Below are 21,621 nucleotides of genomic sequence, written 5' to 3'. Positions count from 1 at the left end.
ATCTTACAAGAAATAGACATTTTATAATTGTGTAGAGTCGGGGATGCATCTGAGGTGACAAAGTTAACACTTGTCTGTCACCTCTGTGGCTGCATGGTTCTTCCTGGAATAAAGTGCCACCTATGAAACTGCTTGAAGATTGGGCAAAGAAAGGTCCCACACATATATATGTAGAAGGAACTGTGGGCAAGGGAAGCTGTTTAACTTAATGCTTGACATTCTGGTGGGCAGCTCTCGTGGAAATGGACTAGTGGTTTAGAAGAGGTTTCTCTTCTTTTTCCATTGCAGCATCTCTCGATATCAAATGGTAGCATCCAAGTGGATGCCTCCTTTATGCAAACGCTCTGGAATGTACATCCTACGTGTTCAGGAAGTAGCATCGAAGAAGGTAGGCCTTTGTACTGCAGCCTGCCATTCCCTCTGAGCTGTGTATGTTAACATTTTCTGCTGTCCCTCAACACCCACTTTCTTTTTCCTTTTTCTTTCTTTTTTTTTTTTTTTTTTTTTTTTTTTTTTTTTTTTGGTTTTTCGAGACAGGGTTTCTCTGTAGCCCTGGCTGTCCTGGAACTCACTCTGTAGACCAGGCTGGCCTCGAACTCAGAAATCCGCCTGCCTCTGCCTCCCAAGTGCTGGGATTAAAGGCGTGCGCCACCACCACCTGGCTAACACCCACTTTCTATATCTGATGGCAGTATAGATTATTTTCTATTCTTACTCCCCATGGGCATCGTTGACCTTGATTTAATTCTTTGGTACCTGTTGTTAGTTTATCACTACAAGCATACAGGAGTTGCTTACTATTGGTAAGTATTTTTATTTTATTATTCATGCTTACTATTGGTAAGTAAACAGGCCTAGAAACTTCCATCCTGGAAGAGATCATTTTCTGGAAAGATGAAATGACTTATACCCCAACCCCACCCTATGCCTCTCTCCATAGTAGAAAGGAACTTCCTTCATAATAAGTATATAATTGGTCTTTAGTTTTTACTTACTAATATGGAACACCCCTTAAAATAATAAATGAAAACTTCTCACCATTAATTGTTTCTATGGAAATAAGATCATCCAACTGTGTTTTCATACCCAATTTCTCAGAGACAGGCAAAGTCAATGCATTTTACAGGTTATGGAATAAACATACTGGCCCTGCCTCACTCATACATAGGTAATACCACAGCTGAGCAGACAAATATAATGCCAGTGACCCAGGGTTATTGCATTCCATTCTAGTACTTTATAGAAAGATCTGAATTTGTAAAACTAGCCTCATCATAGCTTGAACCCTAATTTTCTTCCTGAGCCTCATAGTTTCAATCTGGGGACAAACTTCTGCGAAGAGATGTTTGAAAACAGGAAAATAAGAGTTGTCAAAGTGATAGCCTACTTTCAGAAGGCATCACAGTTAAGCTACAGAGTTGGGAAATGACAAATCCTGTTGGCTGGTACGATATGAGAAGCTTTTAAAAATTGGGTTCTATCCCCCCTCTCTCTGCTTTCATCTTTCCTCCCTCCCTCTGTCTTTCCTGTCTCTCTTCTTATTCTCTCTCCCCTTATTCTCTCTCCCCTTATTCTCTCCCTTCTGTCTCTGTCTGTCTTCTCTATCTATCTATCTATCTATCTATCTATCTATCTATCTATCTATCTATCTGTCTGTCTCACACACACACACACACACACACACACACACATGTACACATACATAAAACATTCATATACCTTTGTAAATTTACCATCAGCCTTTCTCTGCTATCAGGAATCAAGACTCCCTATCTTAAATCTTTCCTTGAAAAGTTTCAGCCCCATCTTGATGTTAAATGTTTCATCTTCACCACAGAAATAAAATGATCTTAGTCCCAGCAGAGAGCTTGTGGAGATTAATTAAGAAGTGTTCTCACAGAAGCACTGAGTGCCCTTGTGTGGATGAAATCTGAAGAGCTCATCAGCTCGGTCATTTGGCTGGGTGGAGAACAGGCTTTCAGCATTCATAACCCGGCCCTGGGGGCTAACCCTGCCCTGGTGGGTATTAGTGGCTCTTCACTTGATGCTTTCCTTTCTGTGTGACTGTGATCCACACTCACACAGATTTCAGCTAAAAAAAAAAAAAAATGTAATGCATAGTACTTGGCAGTTTCCTCAGATGAGGAGGATATTGATTGGAAAAGCCCACAAACTATTCATGATGGACTCTTAAGAGGCGATAGTCTCACCATCAAGAGAGGATAAAGAGTTTAATCAAGGACTTGATGGCTGAGGTTTTTAATTTTCTATGTAAATTGGCTACTAGGAATTCCCTTTAGTATGTCTTGAATTATTTAAATGCAAAAATGCAACTGTACATATTAGTATAATTAGCTTTTGGAAAAATACTTGTGAATATTTGAGGGAAGCTTAAGCTAATCTTTTTTTTTTTTTTTAACCTCTATTTTTAAAAAGTGCTAAGGCAACTCCAACCATCTCTGTACAATATGCTCCAATAACACCATTTCCCTTCTGGTATGATTTCGCATTGTTAATGTTTTAATCCCGCACCCAAAAGAGTTGGAGACAGCACCCCGCAAGTGATGTAATTATGTGATTTAAAAAGAAAAACTCCTAATACAGGCATTGAACATATTAAGTCCATATGTCTCCTGAGAATGGAGTAGCCTAGAGATTTTTTAATTCAGAAGAATAACAAATCCATTTTCTTCATGCAATACTAGCTTAGCTAGGCCTGCCTCCTGCTAGCATGCTCCTGGAATTAATGCTTGGGATTCATTTGAAGACCAAGGGGTCATCATGCCCTTGAAGTTTATTGTTTCTTTTCAAGGTCTGAACTCACAACTATTGAGATTCTTTTTTGCTGAAATCTAAGTGCTCATTGGTGCACATGTCCATTCAGACCTGCTAGAGTCACTCTGCCCCCCACTTTTGGAAATAGATGCACCACCACATTTGATCTGTATTTAACTACAATTGAAAAGTAACTTCTCCTAAAATATCTCTTAATAGCATATTATTACCTTTTCCTAAATAATACTTAAAAACAGATCATCACCCCATTCTGACTAATTTGTATCCCATGACCATAATTTTGATTTGGATTTTGCCAAGAACTGTATACACTAAGATTGTAAGAGCTGGTGGTTTGATATTATTAGCTTCTTACAAAACTGGAAAATCCTGTTTTTTCTAACAGTAACTTTTCTTTTGTTTTCTTTGTTTTGTTTTGTTTTTTAGTGATAACAGTTGACACACTACTTTCAGTTTCTACTTGATGTTTCGCCTTACTTATTTCTCAATAACTTAACTGCCAGAGTTACAATGTGTTTGCACTGAGGACTGAATTCATGGACTCTATACTTTCCTACATGTACCTCTCTTGTTTTGTAGAGTTAGCTGTGACCTACATGAATTTACCCTTAAATTGAACACAGTGTTCTCCTTAAGCTTTTGATCAGTTATGGTAGTATACTATTCTTTCATAGGATACCTACTCGGTGGCCACGTAGTTCGTCTTTTCCATGGTCATGATGAGTGTTTGACGATACCATCTACCGATCAGAATGATTCTCAGCACAGGTAAGCCACTATCCTCATCCTTCTGTCTGAGCTGTCGCCACTCTCTGGTAACTCATATTAATGGGTTTGCATTTTAATTTGGCCACACGTGCTTTATGTAAGTCTTTCAGACTTGGACTGACCTTCATCTATCCACAAACTCCAGTTTGCTCAAAAAAAAAAAAATGTGTTTACCTTCAATCTAAGCAAACAGTGCTACAATGCATCTCAAGCCATTCATTGCCTTGATTGCTCCTGAGTGTGCATCATCCACGTTGGTGAGAGAAATCAGTAATTCTAGAGAGGCTGTGCATTTACATAAGTTATAGCTGGCCCTTGAAAGACAGCTTATCTCTATTCATCCCAGTTAGTGAACTAAGTAACTAAGATAGAATCTTTCTTGATAACAATTCATGTGTGAGAAGCCAAGCATCAGAATCCAACAGAAGATGGATTTAGCAGGGAGCTGTCCCAAGGACTATAGTTAGAAGTAGTATAGAGGTGAACTATATCTTTAGCCCAAAGGTGATTGATTCGTGGGCTCTTATTGAAGATTCAAAATTATGTGAAACAGCCCTATTGTATAGAGAGGACACAGTTTCCTTGAAGTTATCCAGCACGCCGGGCTCTTATCCTCTTTCTGCCTCCTCATCTGTAAAGGCCACTGAACCTCGAGGGGGATGGGTTTGAAAAAGATTCAGTAGTGGATCTCTTTGTTAATTCTCATCTAATGTACTATGTCATTGGGAGTCACTTTATTGCTATGTTCTTTTAGCCTAATAATCAATATACTAATAGTAATAAGGGAGGCTAACTGGGCTCTGTGTGTGTGTGTATGTGTGTGTGTGTGTGTGTGTGTGTATGTGTGTGTGTATGCATGTATGCTTTTTGTTACATTTTCGTATATTTTCTCTTACTGATTTTTCTTTAGTTTTCCTGTTTTTATTTTTATTTTTTATTTTGTTATTTTTCTTGTGTGTGTTTGTGTGTGTGTGTATGTGTGTGTGTGTGTGTGTGAAGAAAAAAGAGGGAGGGAGAACATGGAGTTGTATGGGTAGGGAATTGGAGAGGACCTAGGAGAGTTTGAGTAGAGGAAAGAATATCAAATATATGAATTTTCCTCAATAAAAAGTTTTTAAAAGATTCAGAATTTTATTAAATGGAAAATATTAATGCACATAGTAATTAAGTACTCAAGATTTATTACTATTTTGCTTATCATCAAAGGAAGAGTACATAAAATGTTCTGCCTCGTGTAGAAGTCTCATATATTAAGTAAAGATCAAACCTCTTATCCAAATTCAACTTATTTTGACAGTAACTGGTCCAATCTGGTGACTGCAGTATCTTATCTTGTTGTCGTGCTTACTTGTAGTTGATCCTTCTCAACTACGTTAACTTTACTTAATTGGTGACATCAGAGACAAATCCTGACACTTTAGAGATCAACTTGATCAGACTTCTGCCAATGGTGGCATCCTGGCTTGTTTCGGATGGAAGCCTAGAAAGCTGGAGCTCTGTTGTCTTTTTGTTGGTGCTCATCCCTTATTCTGTGTGCTGAAGGACCCAGAAGCAGCATGGGTCAATGTATTTCTATGTATCTTAGAAACTGTCAACTGGGCTTGAGTCCCTCACAGTGTAAATCTCTCCCTACTTGCTATGTTTCCTGAATGTCCTGCATAGGACCCAGATGTGGCATAGAACAGAGTCCAAAGCACATTGAAACTAGACCTATGTAAGTGTTGTGAGTGATTTACTCTATACCTCCTTAGTGGCTGACAGTGATGTCTACATGGCAAAGGAAGTTCAGTTGATCTGATTTCCCTTAGGATTAAGGATCACTAGCTAAATATTGCCATGTGCTCTTATTCAGTTGCTGGATTTTTTTTTCATTTCATCTTTGTTTTGTTTTTATTTGATTTTAGTGGGGTGGTTTTTTTTCTACTTTTTTTTTCTTTTTTGAGAAAGAGTCTTACTGTATAAGCTGTTTTTGCCTAGGAATCACTACGTAGATCTGGCTGGCTTTGAACTCACAGACATCCACCTGCCCCTGCCTCTTAGCTCTGTGATTAAACACCTGGCTTATTGATGCTTTTATGTCTTACTGTGCTATATTAAGTAGAATGCTTTCAGATAGCTAAAAAAAAATGGAAGTTTTTAATAATATATGGTAGTTATCTATATCTACATGAAACATACTACATCTTTATCAGCTGTTCCCTCCTGTTCTATCCTGTTCTACTTTGAGGACAGGAATTTGGAAGACATAAAGTGGTTACCACATACATTGCCTTCATCTCTGTTAGTGAAACTATAGCCACAATGGAAATAGCCTGATCTGAAACTATGATGTATGAAGATGCCTCATGCTTTGATAGTAACTCCTGTTAAGTGCTCTAACAAGATCCTGTGTAAAGGGGAAAGTGGAGAAGTATTTGAAAAACATAGCTGGGAGAATGAGGGAGATGATAAATAAGTTCAATGGAGCAAGAGTACAGACAAAAGCAACAGCAAGAGGCACCTGAATGTGGACTAGGACTCCATAGGATCTGACTGGTGTTACCAAAGAAGACAAGACATACTTGTCTCTTTCATTTGCATGGCAGCATGAGGGACTAAGATTGGGTAAGGAAGCAACCACTGGGGACTTTGGAGCCTAAATTCTGGCAGTCTCCATGAAAGAATGATGACAAGATGCCTTGGTATTGCTTTCTGTGTAGGGACTGTGAGCAGTAAACCTCTTCGTTGATGTTCGTTATCAGAAAAAAAAAATCGTCAACTAGCCAGAATCATCAAAAACATCAAATCAGGAAAAAGGAACAGGCAATAGAGAGCATGCTAAGAAATTCTCGGAACCAGTAAGGCACTAACTCCCCAGGGGAAATTGCTTCCCTTCCCTCTGAACCCTGGGAGTAGGCAGGCTTGATGGAAATATTACCTAACAATGGAAACTCGAGAGCCACAATCTTGCATTCTGAACTCAGATGCTTGGCTCTGCCTCTGGCTTGTCAAGCGCCCTGGGCTAAGTCACTCAACCTGTCGGAGCCAAAGCTGAGATGTCAGCCAGACTTTCAAAAGCAACTCAACTGTCCACCCACTCTGCTCCTCTTATTACCATCATTGAAGAGAACAGGAACAAGTTGTTTCAACCATGGTAACCTTGTGAGACTAAACAGATCAAGCTGCTAGAATGTCTCAGGTATAATGGACATTTAAGAATACTTCAGAACTTGAGAGTAGAGGGACTTCTGATGCTAGCTCCAGGACTGAATTGCATGAGACCCAAGGTGGGCTACTTTATTTCTACCTTTCTTTAAGTCTTTGCTGAAGGGGGAAATGGCCCAGTAAAAAATCTCAATCAACTGTAATAGCAAAGTCAAAAAAGTAGCATTTTTTTTTTTGGCCAGGTACAGAAGAAACCCCTAGGAGTTAAAGCTATAAAAGAATGTAAAATTTTCTTTACTAAATATTTCCTAGTAGTGTATACATTTAAAACCAGGCTTAGAAATGTCCCCTACAACCCACCCCCCAAATGTTGTAACCATGTTTAATATAATATTTTATTGCATCTCTGTGCTCTTAATGTGTTAGTCTACACATGTTTATAGATAATCTATATTTTTTAAAATTGAGTAAATCTGATTTTATAGTTCTTTATATATCTATGAACATTCATTTTAAACTTTCTTGTTAAAATCACATGGAGTCTTTATATCTCATGATTTAACTACCCTTATTAGACCCATTTTACAGGCAAGGGAGTTGAACCACAGAGAACTGACAGATCTTTTTCAGTTCATAGTACTAACAGATTCAAAACAGGTATCTTTCCCTTTTACATTTATCTTGAACTAATTCAGACTACTTTGACATAAGGATCGGGTATCTATTTCCTCTTCATCACTATAGATGGTTTTTTGGTTTTTTTGTTTTTTTCTAAAATCTAGGTCCAAATTCTTCTGAAGTTTTGAATAGTTCATTTCTGTTATGTAAACAAACTATGACAGAGTTAGGATGTAAGGCTGGTGAATTCAAATGCAGTTAAATGATAAGTCTTGAAGTCTCAAGAACATGATACCCAACATCCTCCTCTGGCCTTTTTACATGCACAGTTATGTATAATCACACAGAAATGTGCACATGCATACACATGTTGCATGCAGTTAATCAATAAAGGTAGAACAACTTAATTCACATAACTGGTGATCTAAGTAGGTTGGTTCCCATTGTACAGATTGAAAGACTGAGACTTTGTAATAATTAGAAAAGCATCAACAGTACTGGACTACTCAAAATTCTGAGTTGTAAGAGAACAAGGGAGATGTGGGGACCATAGCAGGTCAAGTAGAGAGGAAAGACCTAACGACCGCTGTGGCACTCTGCATCTGGCCTTGTAACAGGAGAGTAGTTAACACAAACTTCTGCTGAAATATGAGTGAAGTGTTGAGTTTGAGTACACAGGTTACCAAACATTGGCGTCTAGTTTAGGCAAGCCTATCTTGATGATGTAAGGTAACAATGTGAGGGGACCCGAGTGACGCTGTATAGTAAGTAACTCTGTGGACTGTCTGTGAAATTGCTTCACAAATCTAAAACTATTCCAAAACAAATAGTGTTTACAAGCGCATTAAAAGATAGTTCCTAGGATGGGAAGAAAGAATCATGCAATGATGGAGCCATGAAAACTGTGGCAACTGAAGACACAACTTTGTTCCAGGCTTCCTAGAATAATGACGGGGTTCACACTGTTCTGCCTGTGTTCTAAAAGTAAAAGTCTATTTATAATTAATGGAAACTACATTGAGAAGCCTAACGTAAAACGCTCAGAGAATCCTTTGTCGGTAACATGGTACAAGACTGAACCATTTTAACAATGTAGAAATGGGGGGCATTGTCTCCCCACCTTTCTTTCCACTGTCCCTCTGGTGATCCGAGTGTTAGTTGCATGTGGAGTGTCCCCTCCCCTTAGACAGCTTTTATTCATCCTAAGAGTGAGATAAAAACCACCATCCTACCCCCCCTTTGACTTTACTGACTTGGGAGGCTTAGGTAGCTGGCATGAGCCCCCTCTACAAGGAATTGTCCTTCACTGGCAAGGACCTGCAAGGAACTGGCACTGATCTCCAACTCTGCATACAGGAGGGTATTCTATGAAGCTGGAGGAGCTGGGACCAGAGCCAGGTCTCTATGGAGAGTGGAACCCCTTCGGATAAGGTAACACATGGTCCAGATGGTGCCATTTGCAAGAGTGGTTGGTTTTCCAGTATAGTCAATTCTCTTACATGTATCATCTGTTATATCTTGAGATGAGCCCTCTAAAGCCCAAGGTTAAGAATTAAATTCTAAAATTTCTATGGCTTTGTTGATAAGGAATAACACACACACACACACACACACACACACACACACACACACACACCACACTTTCTCACACCCAATTTTTCCAGGCTCTTCTTTTGAGTCTAAAGTTAGTTGACCCCTACTCTTATAGAGCCTGGGTACTAGAGGCTAGCTTTGCAATTGCCACTAAAAACCTGCAGTTTCTCCTCTCCCCTTGCTGCCACCACCATTATTTTATTAAACAAATCCTCGGGAAACCTTCAGTAGATGCCTTGGCTCCAGTAAGAGCTATCTTTAAACAGCAAAGATAGACAGGTAGTCATGATGGCAGCTGGTAAAATAAGATTCAAACCTCATGTAGCTGTGAAGAAAACAACATTTGTCAGAATGCCTCAAACAGTAATGTACGTAGGTGGAAGGAACAAAGGCTGATTTTTCAACCATGAGCTTGAGTAACAGCTTTTAAAGCCTGAGGAACCTCATCCTTTAAACTCCAGATGCTAAAGGCCCATCTGGTTAAGCATAGATCCTTTTATTTGCTGAGAAGATGGGTAAGTTAGGTTAGGGCTAAGCATCTGGGGGTGAGAGGGAAGGGACTAAATACTGCAACCTGCTTCTTTTCCTTTCCTCTCTAGCACAAAGGCCAGTGTTTCTTAAAACACATATTCAAGAACTCTCTCTCTCCCATGAGCATTGTATACCCTCACCCCCTTAAAAAATGGTCTACTAGAGATGAAAATAGTGGAGCCTCTCCTATACTCCCTCTTCCTCTTCTTTTGTTTTTGTTTTTTTTGTTTTTTTTGGGGGGGGTGGCCCATTTAAATAGTTTATTGAGAAACTTTTGAAGATCCTGATCTGGAGTGTATTACTTTTGTATTGAAAAACAAAAGTTATATATAGTGTACAAAAGAAATTATTTTTTAAATGGGGTATCTACCCCACTTAGTAAATAACTCAAAACTTCTTACTTAGAATATACATATATTCATAATTGTAGTTGTTAGCTCTTTACATAAGAAACCTAAGCATAAAGAGTTTAAATCTTTTATCATCATGATTTTGATTCTTGGGTGTTTCTAAAAATTAAAAAGGTAAAAAAAAGATTGTAAAATTTGACATATATATCATCTAACTTAAAGGATAAATTTTGAGTTACCAGTGATCCTAGGAATAATTTCTCCCCTAATATTTACCATAACTTCTTTTGATTGCTAATCTTTTGGAAAAGGGCCATGAAAAGATGAATATTCCACCTGGGATTCCTTAGCTCAGCCCTTCAATCCTACTTTATGTTGTTCCTACAGAACTTATCTCCTTTGAATGGAACAGAATATCCCTTACTGCCTGCATCTCCATAGCCTACAGTGGTCATAAGTGGTTTTGTTTGTTTTATCATTTCTCAGAAAGACATTGCTCTTCATGGTGGTAAAATGCTTGACTTCCAATAGCAAGGAAATCTGCTTTCCCAAATACAAGTATTCCTAGAAGAAAGTCTTCCCATCATTTGGGGACAGTTTGCATAAAGATGCATTGGTAGACTGAATAATGGGTTAAAACTTGGAACTTCTTCCCATTGCCCTGCCCTCAGGACCATGGTCTTTGCCTTTAAGAGGAGTAAAAGATCATTGTTCTGAATTGTAGATAGGTAGGAAATGGATTCATTGACCCTTAATGATAACCCCAAGAAGGTGGATAAAGTGGGGCTTAAGAAAGAACTGCGTAAATGTTGAACAGAACTGACTTCTATATATGCAATTTCTCGTGTGCTTTGGGCAGCTGGAGTGGCAGTAACATCAGGTGGGGCCAGGCTTTCCGACTCCGGCATCTCACCACAGGCCACTACCTGGCCCTGACAGAAGACCAAGGCCTTCTTCTACAAGACCGGGGAAAATCTGACACCAAATCCACAGCCTTCTCCTTCCGAGCATCAAAGGTAAGCCACTATGGATGAACCCTGACTCTGCTTTAGAAGTGAGAGTCGCTGGAGTCCTCCTGGTAGCTCCCTGACTGAGAAGAAAGGAGACTGCAACAGTGAAATAGTGGCCTGGCCTCTGGCAATCAAGAAAGGACTCCTGAAAGAACATCATCCAGAATGAAGAACAACGTCTCTAAGATGAGACTAGAAACTCTCAGAAAACACACAGTCATCAGAGTAGACAACATTGCTCACAGGCTAAAGGAAACTATAATTGATTGGTATAGTCTATTAGTTTTTTTTACTTTGGGTACTTTATTCTTCTATAAAACAATTAAGGCACCAGGTTCAGACTGTATTTATTTAAAGTAAGGGAGGAAATAATAAAGATTTAGACACACTTCTGGATACATTTATTACCTTCAAGTCATTTGTAGTACAGATTTACGAGTACGTCCTCATCTTTTTCTCATTTCTTAGCTTTGACCTGTCCACTCAAATCTTTACCAAGAATGGATCCTCAGGTAGTTATGTTAACGCCAAGTGAAAAAGTTTGCCATTTGATGTGCATATAAATAACTACCTAGGTTTTCAAATACCTAGTGCTTAACCAGGTTTGGGCTGAAAGCTGGGTACAGCTGATGTCAGAATTGCATGCTGAGATAGCTTCTGATGGACAGTTGGATACACCGCCATTTACAATTGTTCTGAAAAGATCATTCAAGCATAGCAAGGGCTCAGCACAGATGTATGCATAGCTATCAGGACGTCTGGTCCTCTGAGAAGACAGCCCACTCTCTCCTTTGGGAACTTCATCTCTAGTTTCATTCCTTTGCATTTTCCCAGAAACAGGTTTTGATTTCTGTTCTCAACATGATTTCAGTGAAGGGTTATTGATGGTTCTGATGGTTCTGTTTGTGCAGAGAGAGGTATGCGTTTGACAGCTGACTTTTCTATGGGATATCTCTGATTCCTCCACCCCTTCATGGTTCTATGATCTGCCCTTTAAGACAAAGAAACACTTTGGCAAAAAGGTTTTATTTTCTACACAAAAATTAAGCCTTTTTCACATCTGTATTTAAATCATCAAAAATAACCAAGCTTAGAGGTTGGCCCAGAGTTAAAAACACATATTGCTCTGTCAGGGACATGAGATTGGTACCCAGGACACACATTTGTCCTCCAGGGTCATTTGCACTAAAATGTCCATACCCACACAGAGATTTGCACACATGCACATAAATAACATAAATCTTTAAAACTCATGAGCTTCATGCCCATTTCTTACTAAACACACTTCAGCTTGATCTCCTCTGTGGAGGCACAGTGATTCCGTGGATTCATCCTCTGTGGTGGCACACTGGTTCCGTGGATTCATCTTGTCTTTCTGAACATATGTCTTTCCTTTCGCCATTAGTCCTTTTTACTTAGGATTCCTAGCTTGAGGATTTTACATTTGGCAATTGGTCTGGCTACCAGAAAGTGGTTTATGGTACTCTAACTTGCTAAAATAATAGATTTTAAAAAACAAACAAACAAACAAACAAAAAACCCAGAAAATATAAGAGTGGTACTTGGCAGAATCCCTTTCTCCCCTAAGACATAGAGTGTTGAATGAGAGAATCTATAGATGGGGAGGGGGAAAGAAGATGGAGATTGAGAAGGGATGCCTGGTTGCTGATGACCTATTAAATCCCTTTCTGAGAATGCCAGGTTGGCTCTTTCATGTCTGAGCTTTCTGCCTCCTTCCCCTTCCACCCCCACCATCTTTCTGTATGTATATGTACTTGACTAGAAAAATGACTACAAAGTCCTTGCTGTTCCCTTTACACAAAGGAATCAGGCAACCTCCCATGCAGCTGGCAGGATCCTGCTCCCAAGGAACCCTTCCATTGAATTTCTTCTTTCTTAGGTTAGGTAGGGTCCACAATGAGCTATAGTTTCTGAGGGTAAGGTAGAACACCATAGGACCCTCATAACATGCCTCTCACTTGCACGACCTCTGGCCTCTGAATACATTTCATCTTCTCAAAGCCCATCATTTATCTCCCCAAGTCACTCCATGTACAAGGAGGCTAGCACCTGGAGTATAAAAAGCCACTGTGGTTCTGTGGAAACCAGCAGCTTAACAGAACTAGACATAAATGCTGCCCTGTGCAATTGGCAGCATGAGCACATTTTTTTTCTGGAGTCCCTGTATTATAGGTTTTAAATAACTCTGCATTCATCTGTACTCAGCCCAGTTACCTTCATTTCCATTATAAAAGAACCAAAATTGAAATTACTTCAGCTCCATAGCAGGACACATATGGATGTGTTCCCACAGGAAATTGGGGCTCCCTTTGAGATGTAGTGTGGGAGGAACATTTGGAATCTTAGACTGTGAATCAACACACACACATAAAAAAGGAAGATCATGTGGTGAGCACTCAGCTCTGCCATACCCCATGGAAGTAGCTGTGGGAGAAGAGCACTCGGGGTGCCCTGGCTTCCCAGGATCTCCACATGGCCCCCAACTGGGGAGCTAGTTGCTATGATCTTTCTACCAGACACTTTGGTGAGCTTCTCCTCATTGGACAGAAGACTCCAGGGATTGAATCTCTCTCTCTCTTTACAGTACATGGGCATGGATTCATTAGTTCCTTCCTGTTATATATGTTAGTGAACAGAGCAGACAGCATTTCAGGGTCTAGATGCTTTCAGAGGAGTTTGGGTTGTGTCAGAAAAAGGTAGAGACCAAGAGTTATATTCTGTGAAAAAGGAGTTGGGGAGAAGTTGGAGAGCTTGCTCACCTGGCCTTTTCTGTAATTGGACAGTGTGGTAAGAGGCTCCTGGGAATGGTAGTGTTTGGGCTTCAGACACATGCTGTTAAAGGATACTGGTCTGGGCCGCTTTGACTAGTAACTATAAGCTTCTCATCCTCTCATTTGAAATAAAGCTGCATTAGTCTGCAACAGCCATGACTGCAGAAATGGGCCATGAACTCTTGCCAGTACATAACATCCTTACCAAGCTGCCTGCACAGGATGGGGGACAGGTAGGTATACCTGGGGGTTGTGTATGCTGAGGGATTAGAGTGTGAACCTGGCCTGATGACACAGGAATGTAATCCTCTCTACTCAGAAGGGTGGGGTAGGAGGGTACCTTGGCTGCAGAGTAAGTTGAAGACTAGCCTAGTGAACTTAACATGACTGTGTAATAAATGGTTTTAAAAAAAGGACTGTGGACAAAGTTCAGTAGTAGCACACTTGCCTAGCATGTGTAAGGCCCTGGGTTCAATCCATACTACCAAATAAAAACACTAAAAACAGCTGGGGCTAGACATGGTGGTGCACACCTTTAACCCCAGCACTCGGGAGTTAGAGACAGGAGTTTGAGGCCAGCCTTTTCTACATAATAAGCTCCAGAAGCTACATATAGAGACCCTATCTAAACAAACAAACAAGCAAGTGAGCGAGCGAGCAAGCAGCTGGGATATGACTGAGTCTTGCTGAAAGATGACCACACACAAGCACCAAATGTCATTAGAGGCCTAAGTCTGGCTCTGGTGAGTGTAACTGAGGTCTTTGAGTAAGCTGCATGAAATATGTGGAATAAAGAACAGAATATGATCTTGATGCAGGCTCCCACACCACCCCTTCAACAAGATTATTCACATCAAAGTAGAGGTTCTTGTGTATGTCATTGCCTCTAAAGTGTAGCACTACAATATTACTCTGAAAGTGGGATATGGCATCACATCATGCCGCTTTACCACTGCCTGATTCTGGTCTTGACTCCCACCTGTTCTTAGGGGGGCCTGGAAAATAGTTCATAATCCATTCGGACCTCACGTGAAGTCTGTCATGAAGACTGCTTTAGATCTGACCTCTGCCTACCTCTCCATTGTGTGTCCTACTAACTTCCCAGTATGTTAGACCCAACATACTGTGTATTTATTAGTCTTTGAACATGTTTTTCTCATGGCCAAACTTTTCCTGTATCATTCTTTGGTCTGTACACATCACCACTAGTGAGGTCATTGTTAGAAAAGTATTGTTAGAAAAGTGCAGCTTATGAGAAAAAAATGTTCATGCTTTGAGTGGGCAGTCCCATTGACGGAAAGCATGCATATCCCCCACGATGATGTTTCTGTATTCCAGCATCTCAGTGGATACTGTGTAAAAAATACAGTTGAAAATGGCCAAGGACTATATAAATGTGCTCATAAGGGTTCACAGTGAAACCCATTTCGGTCTAACTTCCATCATCTTTGTAGCAGCATCTGTCTTCCTTGTGTAATCATTTTGCCATCATCTTGTCCCTGTACACACTCAGTGAGGGAGATTCATTTTATTTTGAACATCTAAGCCAAATTTCTATGAATTTGATTTCCCATCATTTTCCTCGGGCTTGCCATTGCAAGGCCATTCCCTAAAGATTGTCAGATAATGTGATTTAATATTTACTCTGGCATGGCAAATGCCATTTAGATGTCATGCTTCAATGTCAGTTTACAGCACTGCATTCCTTTCAGGCAAGGTTGAATTAATAATATTAAAGCAGGCTTTATTATGTGTAGCCATGTATTCTACGGCCTCTCTACACATTCTTTTAAGAGCCAGTGTTGAAATGATGGAGACAGACCCTCACATTTTGCCTATTTGTATCACTGTCCCCACTCCGAGGAAATTTTTGCTCAATAACAATTTAGGAAACCACTATCAAATAACTGTGATGTATTAAGTATTGCGTTCTTGTTCCATGTTGTGATAAATATTAATACTAATTGGGGGTTTCTACCCTGGCTTTGGTCATTTAGTTTCCAGATGAAAGACACAAAACCTTTATATTTGTAATAAGCCAAAGACAGCATTAGAGCTGGGCAGATATCAACTCTCTGTGGCTATTTTGTCTACTTCCCTGTAAATAGCCCTGTGTTCTATGATCCCTCACACCAAAGTGTCTCTCTCTCTTCACTCTCCTCTCTTTCTCTCTCCTGCTTCAGACCGCAAGCCTAAGAACTAAAGCCCGACCTACCTCTCTTTGCCCAGCTACAGGCCGTAGGCATCTTTATTGATCAATCAGGAATAACTTGGGGGTGGTAGAGGGCAAGGTTACATAGCATCACTTGGTGCACATGAGGATTTCAGACGTCATCCTTGGAGGCAACCAGACCTGCAAGGCCAGTATTTCGCATTACAGTACATTCCAACAACCCAAACCTCAGCAGTTCCTCCTACTTTTCATGTGCTCTTTAATTCATCAGCCTGCAAGCACCTCCAAGCAAAGGGGCCACTGTGCTCCTAGTATACAGGTCATTGGACATAATGGTGCTGAAGTTGGGTTTTATCAGTGACCCTGTTTCCTCTGACTGTTTTTTCATGAAGCCATCAGATGGAAAAGAGAAGGATGCAGGCGTTTTCAATCCATAGCTCATGTGGCAGTGAAGAGCTACGATTGTGGCTCAACACACATAAAAAGTGAACTTACTTAAAACATCACAAGGGTTTGGGTCTTTGTTTTATGTTGTGATTGAATTGCATGGTTCTCGAGGGTAGCTTTTGTAGATGACAATGCTCTGCCACCATGTCAGAAAGTTGGACACCAGGTGCTAGAGCAAAGGAAGGAGAGAGGAGAAAGCAAACAAATGATCTAAATATCGAGAGGCACCACCACATACTGCCCAGTCACTTTAAATCTAAAAACTACAAAGGCTTTAGACTTCTCTAATGGATGTTTTCCCAAGCCTTTGTTGTTCAAAGTGAACCAAATAGAGGCCGTCAAGGAAAACCTGCAGTCTGTGAAGTGGGAGAAATCTGGATTTAAACCTTGACTTTGCCATTTGCTGTTCAACCTTGATATGTCTTTTTATAAAAAATAGGGATAAAGAAGTACATTTTGAAGGATTATTTTGAGAATTAAAGGAGACCAGGAAGGTGACGTCTGAAGCTGTATGTTTTAATCCATGACGTGGAAGTTGGGTGGCTGACCCAAGGGTGGTGTTCCGAAGATGAAAATAGAAATATGGGCTTTTTCTCAGGAAGTGTTTTTCCCTGCTGAGGCAGATGGAGCCACTCCCTAAAATGCTGGGACCAGCAGAAGGACAGCTTTGTCTTCCCACCCAACAGAGGCTTTGTCACCAGCCCCACAGCCCTCCAAGCTCTTTGAGCATCCTACAGGCTATAATTGTTTGTAAGGCAATATAAAGACCTCTAATTCTAGATGAGGCATTCACGAGAGGCCTGTATTGGTATAGTGAACCCAAAACTGATTCCTCATAGTTTCTGGAGAGACAAGTAGATGGACAAAAGTGAGCTAACCATGACTTCCCTAAAGGTTTCCCTCAGCACCTGTTAATGGGTTCCACTGTCCTTTCTCTGTGTGAAATATTTTAGATGCTTACAATGAATGTTCAAATGACATTTTTTACAACATTCATGAACACACATAGTTTATGTTAAGTTATAACTCATTCACTCTAATATGTGTGAATTAGAAGCTCTCTCAGACATTTTCCTACATATTATCACCATAACTTACAGCTTACCTATCTTTAGTCATACTACCTTTCTATCTACCTTTTTCACTAATACTGAAATGATTACTCTAAAATGCATGGTTTGCTTTCACTGTATCAGCTCTCTACTAGACAGATGCTTAAAGATGCTGGGAATGCTGCACTGTTTAGTTCTGTTTAGAACTAAATTGAGTACTTTTGAAGATGATGATGATGTTGATGATGGTGTTTGACTTTTACTGTGAGACTTATAATCCTGAAAGCTTCTGTTTAATTCCTAGGAGATATACCATTTATCTAAAGGCATCTTTTTGTACAGAAAGTCTGTTAACATTGGGACTTTTGAAAAGCATGGACCTGCATGGTGGTATCTTTAGTTATTACTTTTTATCAGCTTCTCTTCTTGCCTCATCTCCTCATCTTACCAGAATGCCATCCCTTTCCAGAGCCCCACTGCTATGGCTTGAGTGTGGCCTCCAGAGGGTTCTTATATTAGAATTATATCCCTATAATGAAGAATTAAGAGGATAAAACTTGGATAGATAGGTCAGCAGTGAAGGACCCTTACTGCTCCTACAGAGGAGTCGGGTTCTGTTCCCAACACCCTCAAGGTAGCTCATGACCATCTTTAACTCCAGTTCTGGTGGGGATCTGATGTCCTCTTCAGGCTTCTGCAAGTTCTATACACACACAGTAAAACTAGGTAAGTACAAGCAAAACATTCCTATTCATAAAAATAAAAACAAAAGACATCTTCAAATATAAAAATAAACAGCTTCACTAGAGTGTTTAGTGTTTAATGTCTGGTGTTTGAAGTTGGTTGAGATTGAAAATGTCACAGTATTGTGATCATAGGGAAAGAGCTATAAGAATATGTTCTGGCGAGGTGTAGAGGAAGGGGGTACCTCGGCGGGCCCATGAAGAGGCATCCCTTCCCTCTGAGGGACCAGACACACTGGTATAGTATAGAATAGAGTTCATTCAGGGCATGGGGAGGGGAGTTAAGAGGGTAGCAGAGGCAGAGAAAGGCAGAGAGAAGGAGAGAGTAGAGAAGTAGGGGCTGGCCTTGAGAGAGGGGGAACAAAGGAGCAAGAGGCAAGAGAGAGAAGCAGGAGTAAGAGAGGGGGGGGGGTGTCAAGCAGTCCCTTTTATAGGGCCCGGCCTACCTGGCTGTTGCCGGGTAACCATGGGGAGGAGCATACCTAGCTGCTTCCAGGTATCTGTGGGGGTGGAGTTTATACAGAATACCAACAACCAGGATGGATATTGTGAATATTGGTGGCTTTATAAGAAAAGTGACAAAGACCAGCCCAAGCTCCAATTGTCCTTTGAATGCATACCATGTCACCTGTTTGTAACTGATTTATGTGTGTAATTTCTAAAGTTAGTATAAACTCAAAGCTGCTTTTCTCATAAGGAGTCTGTATTTCAACCATTTCCTTATATTAGTCTTTTAATAGGTAAAACATTGATACAATTAATTACTTATCTATGCTAATAGAAAAGCCATTCAAATAAATCTGTTAAAAATGGAAACTGGGAATTATACTTGGATTAGATTGTTTTGTTTTCAAGCTATGTGGCTTTGAGTAAGCTGTTGAATAAATGCACATCTCAGTTTACCCTGAATAAAGTAAGTTGGTAAAAGCAGTATGGCTTTTGGAAGGGTTAGAGAAAATGTTCATAGAGATCTATTATTCATGTCACTTTTGTAAGCATAGTACTTTGGGTGTTGGTATTGTCCTTGTAGAAGTCTTAGCAAAATCCCTGAGTCGTAGTAGACTGAGCAGATATTAGTCTAGAGAATTGCAACTTAATCATCTAAGCCAAATGTTAATGTGTCAGTTGGGGTGAGCTCATGAGCATTTCCTTCATAGTCCTCAATGTAGAAAATGTTTATTGCCTTTCAACAGGCATCAGGACAAGTAACCTATTTCTTCTCACATCATCAATAACAGGCAAAGATGATATCAATATACAGATATGCAAATCGAATATCTGAGGAACCATAAAACAAATTGTTTGCAATCTGTTTCAAGCAGGAGCACCACACTGAATGCAAAAGCAACTTCCTGTTCTCTTTGAGAAAGCCTTTGTTTCCCAGGAAAGCAGTTCCTGTGCCAACAAAGGTCTCTCCCATACATTCAAATGTAGATTTTTCTCATTAGTAGAAATGGTAAAGCTGTGGTCTAGAAACTGATTGGCTTTGAAACTATGCTTTGTTAGTTACAGTTCTGAAAACTCGGGAATATGCCAAACTATATATGGCTAGGTCAGAAAGTACCTGTGAGAAAACAGAGCAAAGGAGATGTCTTAGGGTTTATGTTGGCTTTGCTAAACACCATGACAAAAAGCTACTTCGGAAGAAAAGAGTTTACCTCACCTTGCAGGTCCATCATCCACAGAAGGCAGGGCAAGAACTCAAGGAAAGAACCTGGAGGCAATAGTTGAAGCAGAGGACATAGAGGAGTGCTTCTTACTGACTTCCTCTTTATGGCTTGCTCAGCCTGCTTTCTTACCACACCAGGACCACCTTCCTATGTTAGCACTCATAGTTAGGTGGGCCCTCCCTCATCAACCATTAATTTTTAAAAAATGCCCCAAAGGCCAATCTGGTGGATTATCAGATTGAGGTTATTATCAGTTGAGGTTCCCTCTTCCTAGATGACTGTAGTTTGCGTCAGGTTGACATAAAACTAGCTAGCACAGGGAGATGGGAGAAATAATTTTTTTTTGTGGTCCCCATAGAAAGGGATTGGGTGGGAAGGATAAGCAGGTTTCAAGTGGATGAATGTGAATAGCTTCAGCAGGTTTTAAAATACAAGACTCATAACAGGATTGCATTTGGCCCTGGTGGTTAGGACAAGGAAATGGTAGCCTAGAGTTATATGGACTCTATAAAGGGTTGGATTGGTTTCTGGCCTCTGGATTATTGGCTTGCGTGTGAAAGGAGTGCCTCTAGGCCAGCCTTCTGCTGTTTGTAGGAGTCAGCTGGTTCTGAGTAAGACAGGTCCTACAGGGAGTATGAAACCATGAGGCTGATGTGTTAGAACGGTGGTCGCGTCAGAAAGTACCACACTAGGCCCAAGCAGTTCCACATGTAAGAAGTTTAATTGAGAGGGAGTAGGGGTAGTGGCGTGGAGAGAGAGAGCGAGAGAGCAAGATGGAGGAATTGTCCCATATATATATGGGTTGTGACGTAGCAGCCGCAGGTAAAGGTGGGAGGTGAGCCCAACGGATTCTGGGAATATGGTGGCTGTTGCCCTGGCAACAGGTCTGTGGACCCGCCCATGTATCACCACAGGCTCTGGATGTCATGATGCTAACAGAGGCTAGAGAAGCCAGAGGTGTCTCTTGGCCCTGGATGTGGGAAAGGTGTGTTTGTTGCCCTGTGTCCTTTCTGTACTGGTTAGTCACATGCTACCAGAAGGAAAATACCAGGGAAGTTCTGGGGAAAAAAAAAAAAAGAGTTCTTTATTCTTACAAGTCGTAGCATTGGAAAGCTAGACTACCCATCGGGAGGCCTGAAGTTGTAGAGTAGGAGGGGACTTGGAGGGTCACATGTTACTTTCACTGGAGTTTCCATGGGCAAAGAAAGACAGTTGCTAATTGGAGTAATTTCTGCATGCTTTAAGCTGTAGAGGTGTCCCTAGCTAAATGGTAGCTGACTTTGGGGTGGTAAAGCAGGGAGATATTGCCTCCTAAGGTGTACAGGTCCCTATAGAGGTCTGGTTGTAGATTGTTCAGTGTGCATGTAGCAAGTATGCCTTGGAGCCTTTTGTTATGTGTAAGAACTCCAGGTCTCTCCTTACTCAGATAACTTTCCAAGGTGTCAAATCTCAACATATAAAGAAAATGGTAGAATACAAACATTATCATTGAAAAACTGCAGAGTGATCAGGTGATTCAAGTGATAACATCAATAAAGTCCCAAAGAAAAGGAACATTTGGTACATCAAGATGAGCTTTCAGAGCTGTGGCATCACTCAGTGGTGAAGCACTTATCAAGAATGTGGGAAGCCCTGGGTTGGGTCCCCAACACTGAAAATGAAAAAGCCATTGCTCACAAACCAGTTTTGCTAAGGCTTATGTCATACAAGAAATGGATTGTATTCTCTTAGAACTTGAGAACAGAAAGAAGGCAATTAGGGTAGCCCTACTCTTCAGGAAAGGGCCATTTCTAGTAACGGGTTGCATCTAAGGACACCACCCTCTTTCCTCCATAATTTGTCAGAATTGCTGGGTGGGCTGAGTAGCTTTTATGTTTGCTGACATAGTCTCATATCCAGATTTTCTTGTTGTTACTCTTTTTTTTTTTTTTTTT

At 40.5% G+C, this 21,621-nt stretch overlaps 1 protein-coding gene across 8 annotated transcripts in view; it reads left to right on the top strand.

Moving 5' to 3' along the window:
* Positions 1-21,621, top strand: part of Ryr3 (ryanodine receptor 3) — a 538,051-nt gene that overhangs the window by 230,644 nt on the left and 285,786 nt on the right. For all 8 annotated transcript variants that reach the window (XM_031371354.1, XM_031371356.1, XM_031371353.1 and 5 more), the window contains exons 7-10: positions 289-388; positions 3,471-3,564; positions 8,683-8,757; positions 10,660-10,816. In XM_031371354.1, coding sequence (XP_031227214.1) covers positions 289-388; positions 3,471-3,564; positions 8,683-8,757; positions 10,660-10,816 — 426 coding nt within the window. The remainder of the gene's footprint in view (positions 1-288; positions 389-3,470; positions 3,565-8,682; positions 8,758-10,659; positions 10,817-21,621) is intronic.

Source organism: Mastomys coucha, unplaced genomic scaffold (genome assembly GCF_008632895.1).
Source record: "Mastomys coucha isolate ucsf_1 unplaced genomic scaffold, UCSF_Mcou_1 pScaffold15, whole genome shotgun sequence".
Classification (NCBI taxonomy): Eukaryota; Metazoa; Chordata; class Mammalia; order Rodentia; family Muridae; genus Mastomys; species Mastomys coucha.
This window is presented reverse-complemented; position numbering and strand designations above follow the sequence as displayed.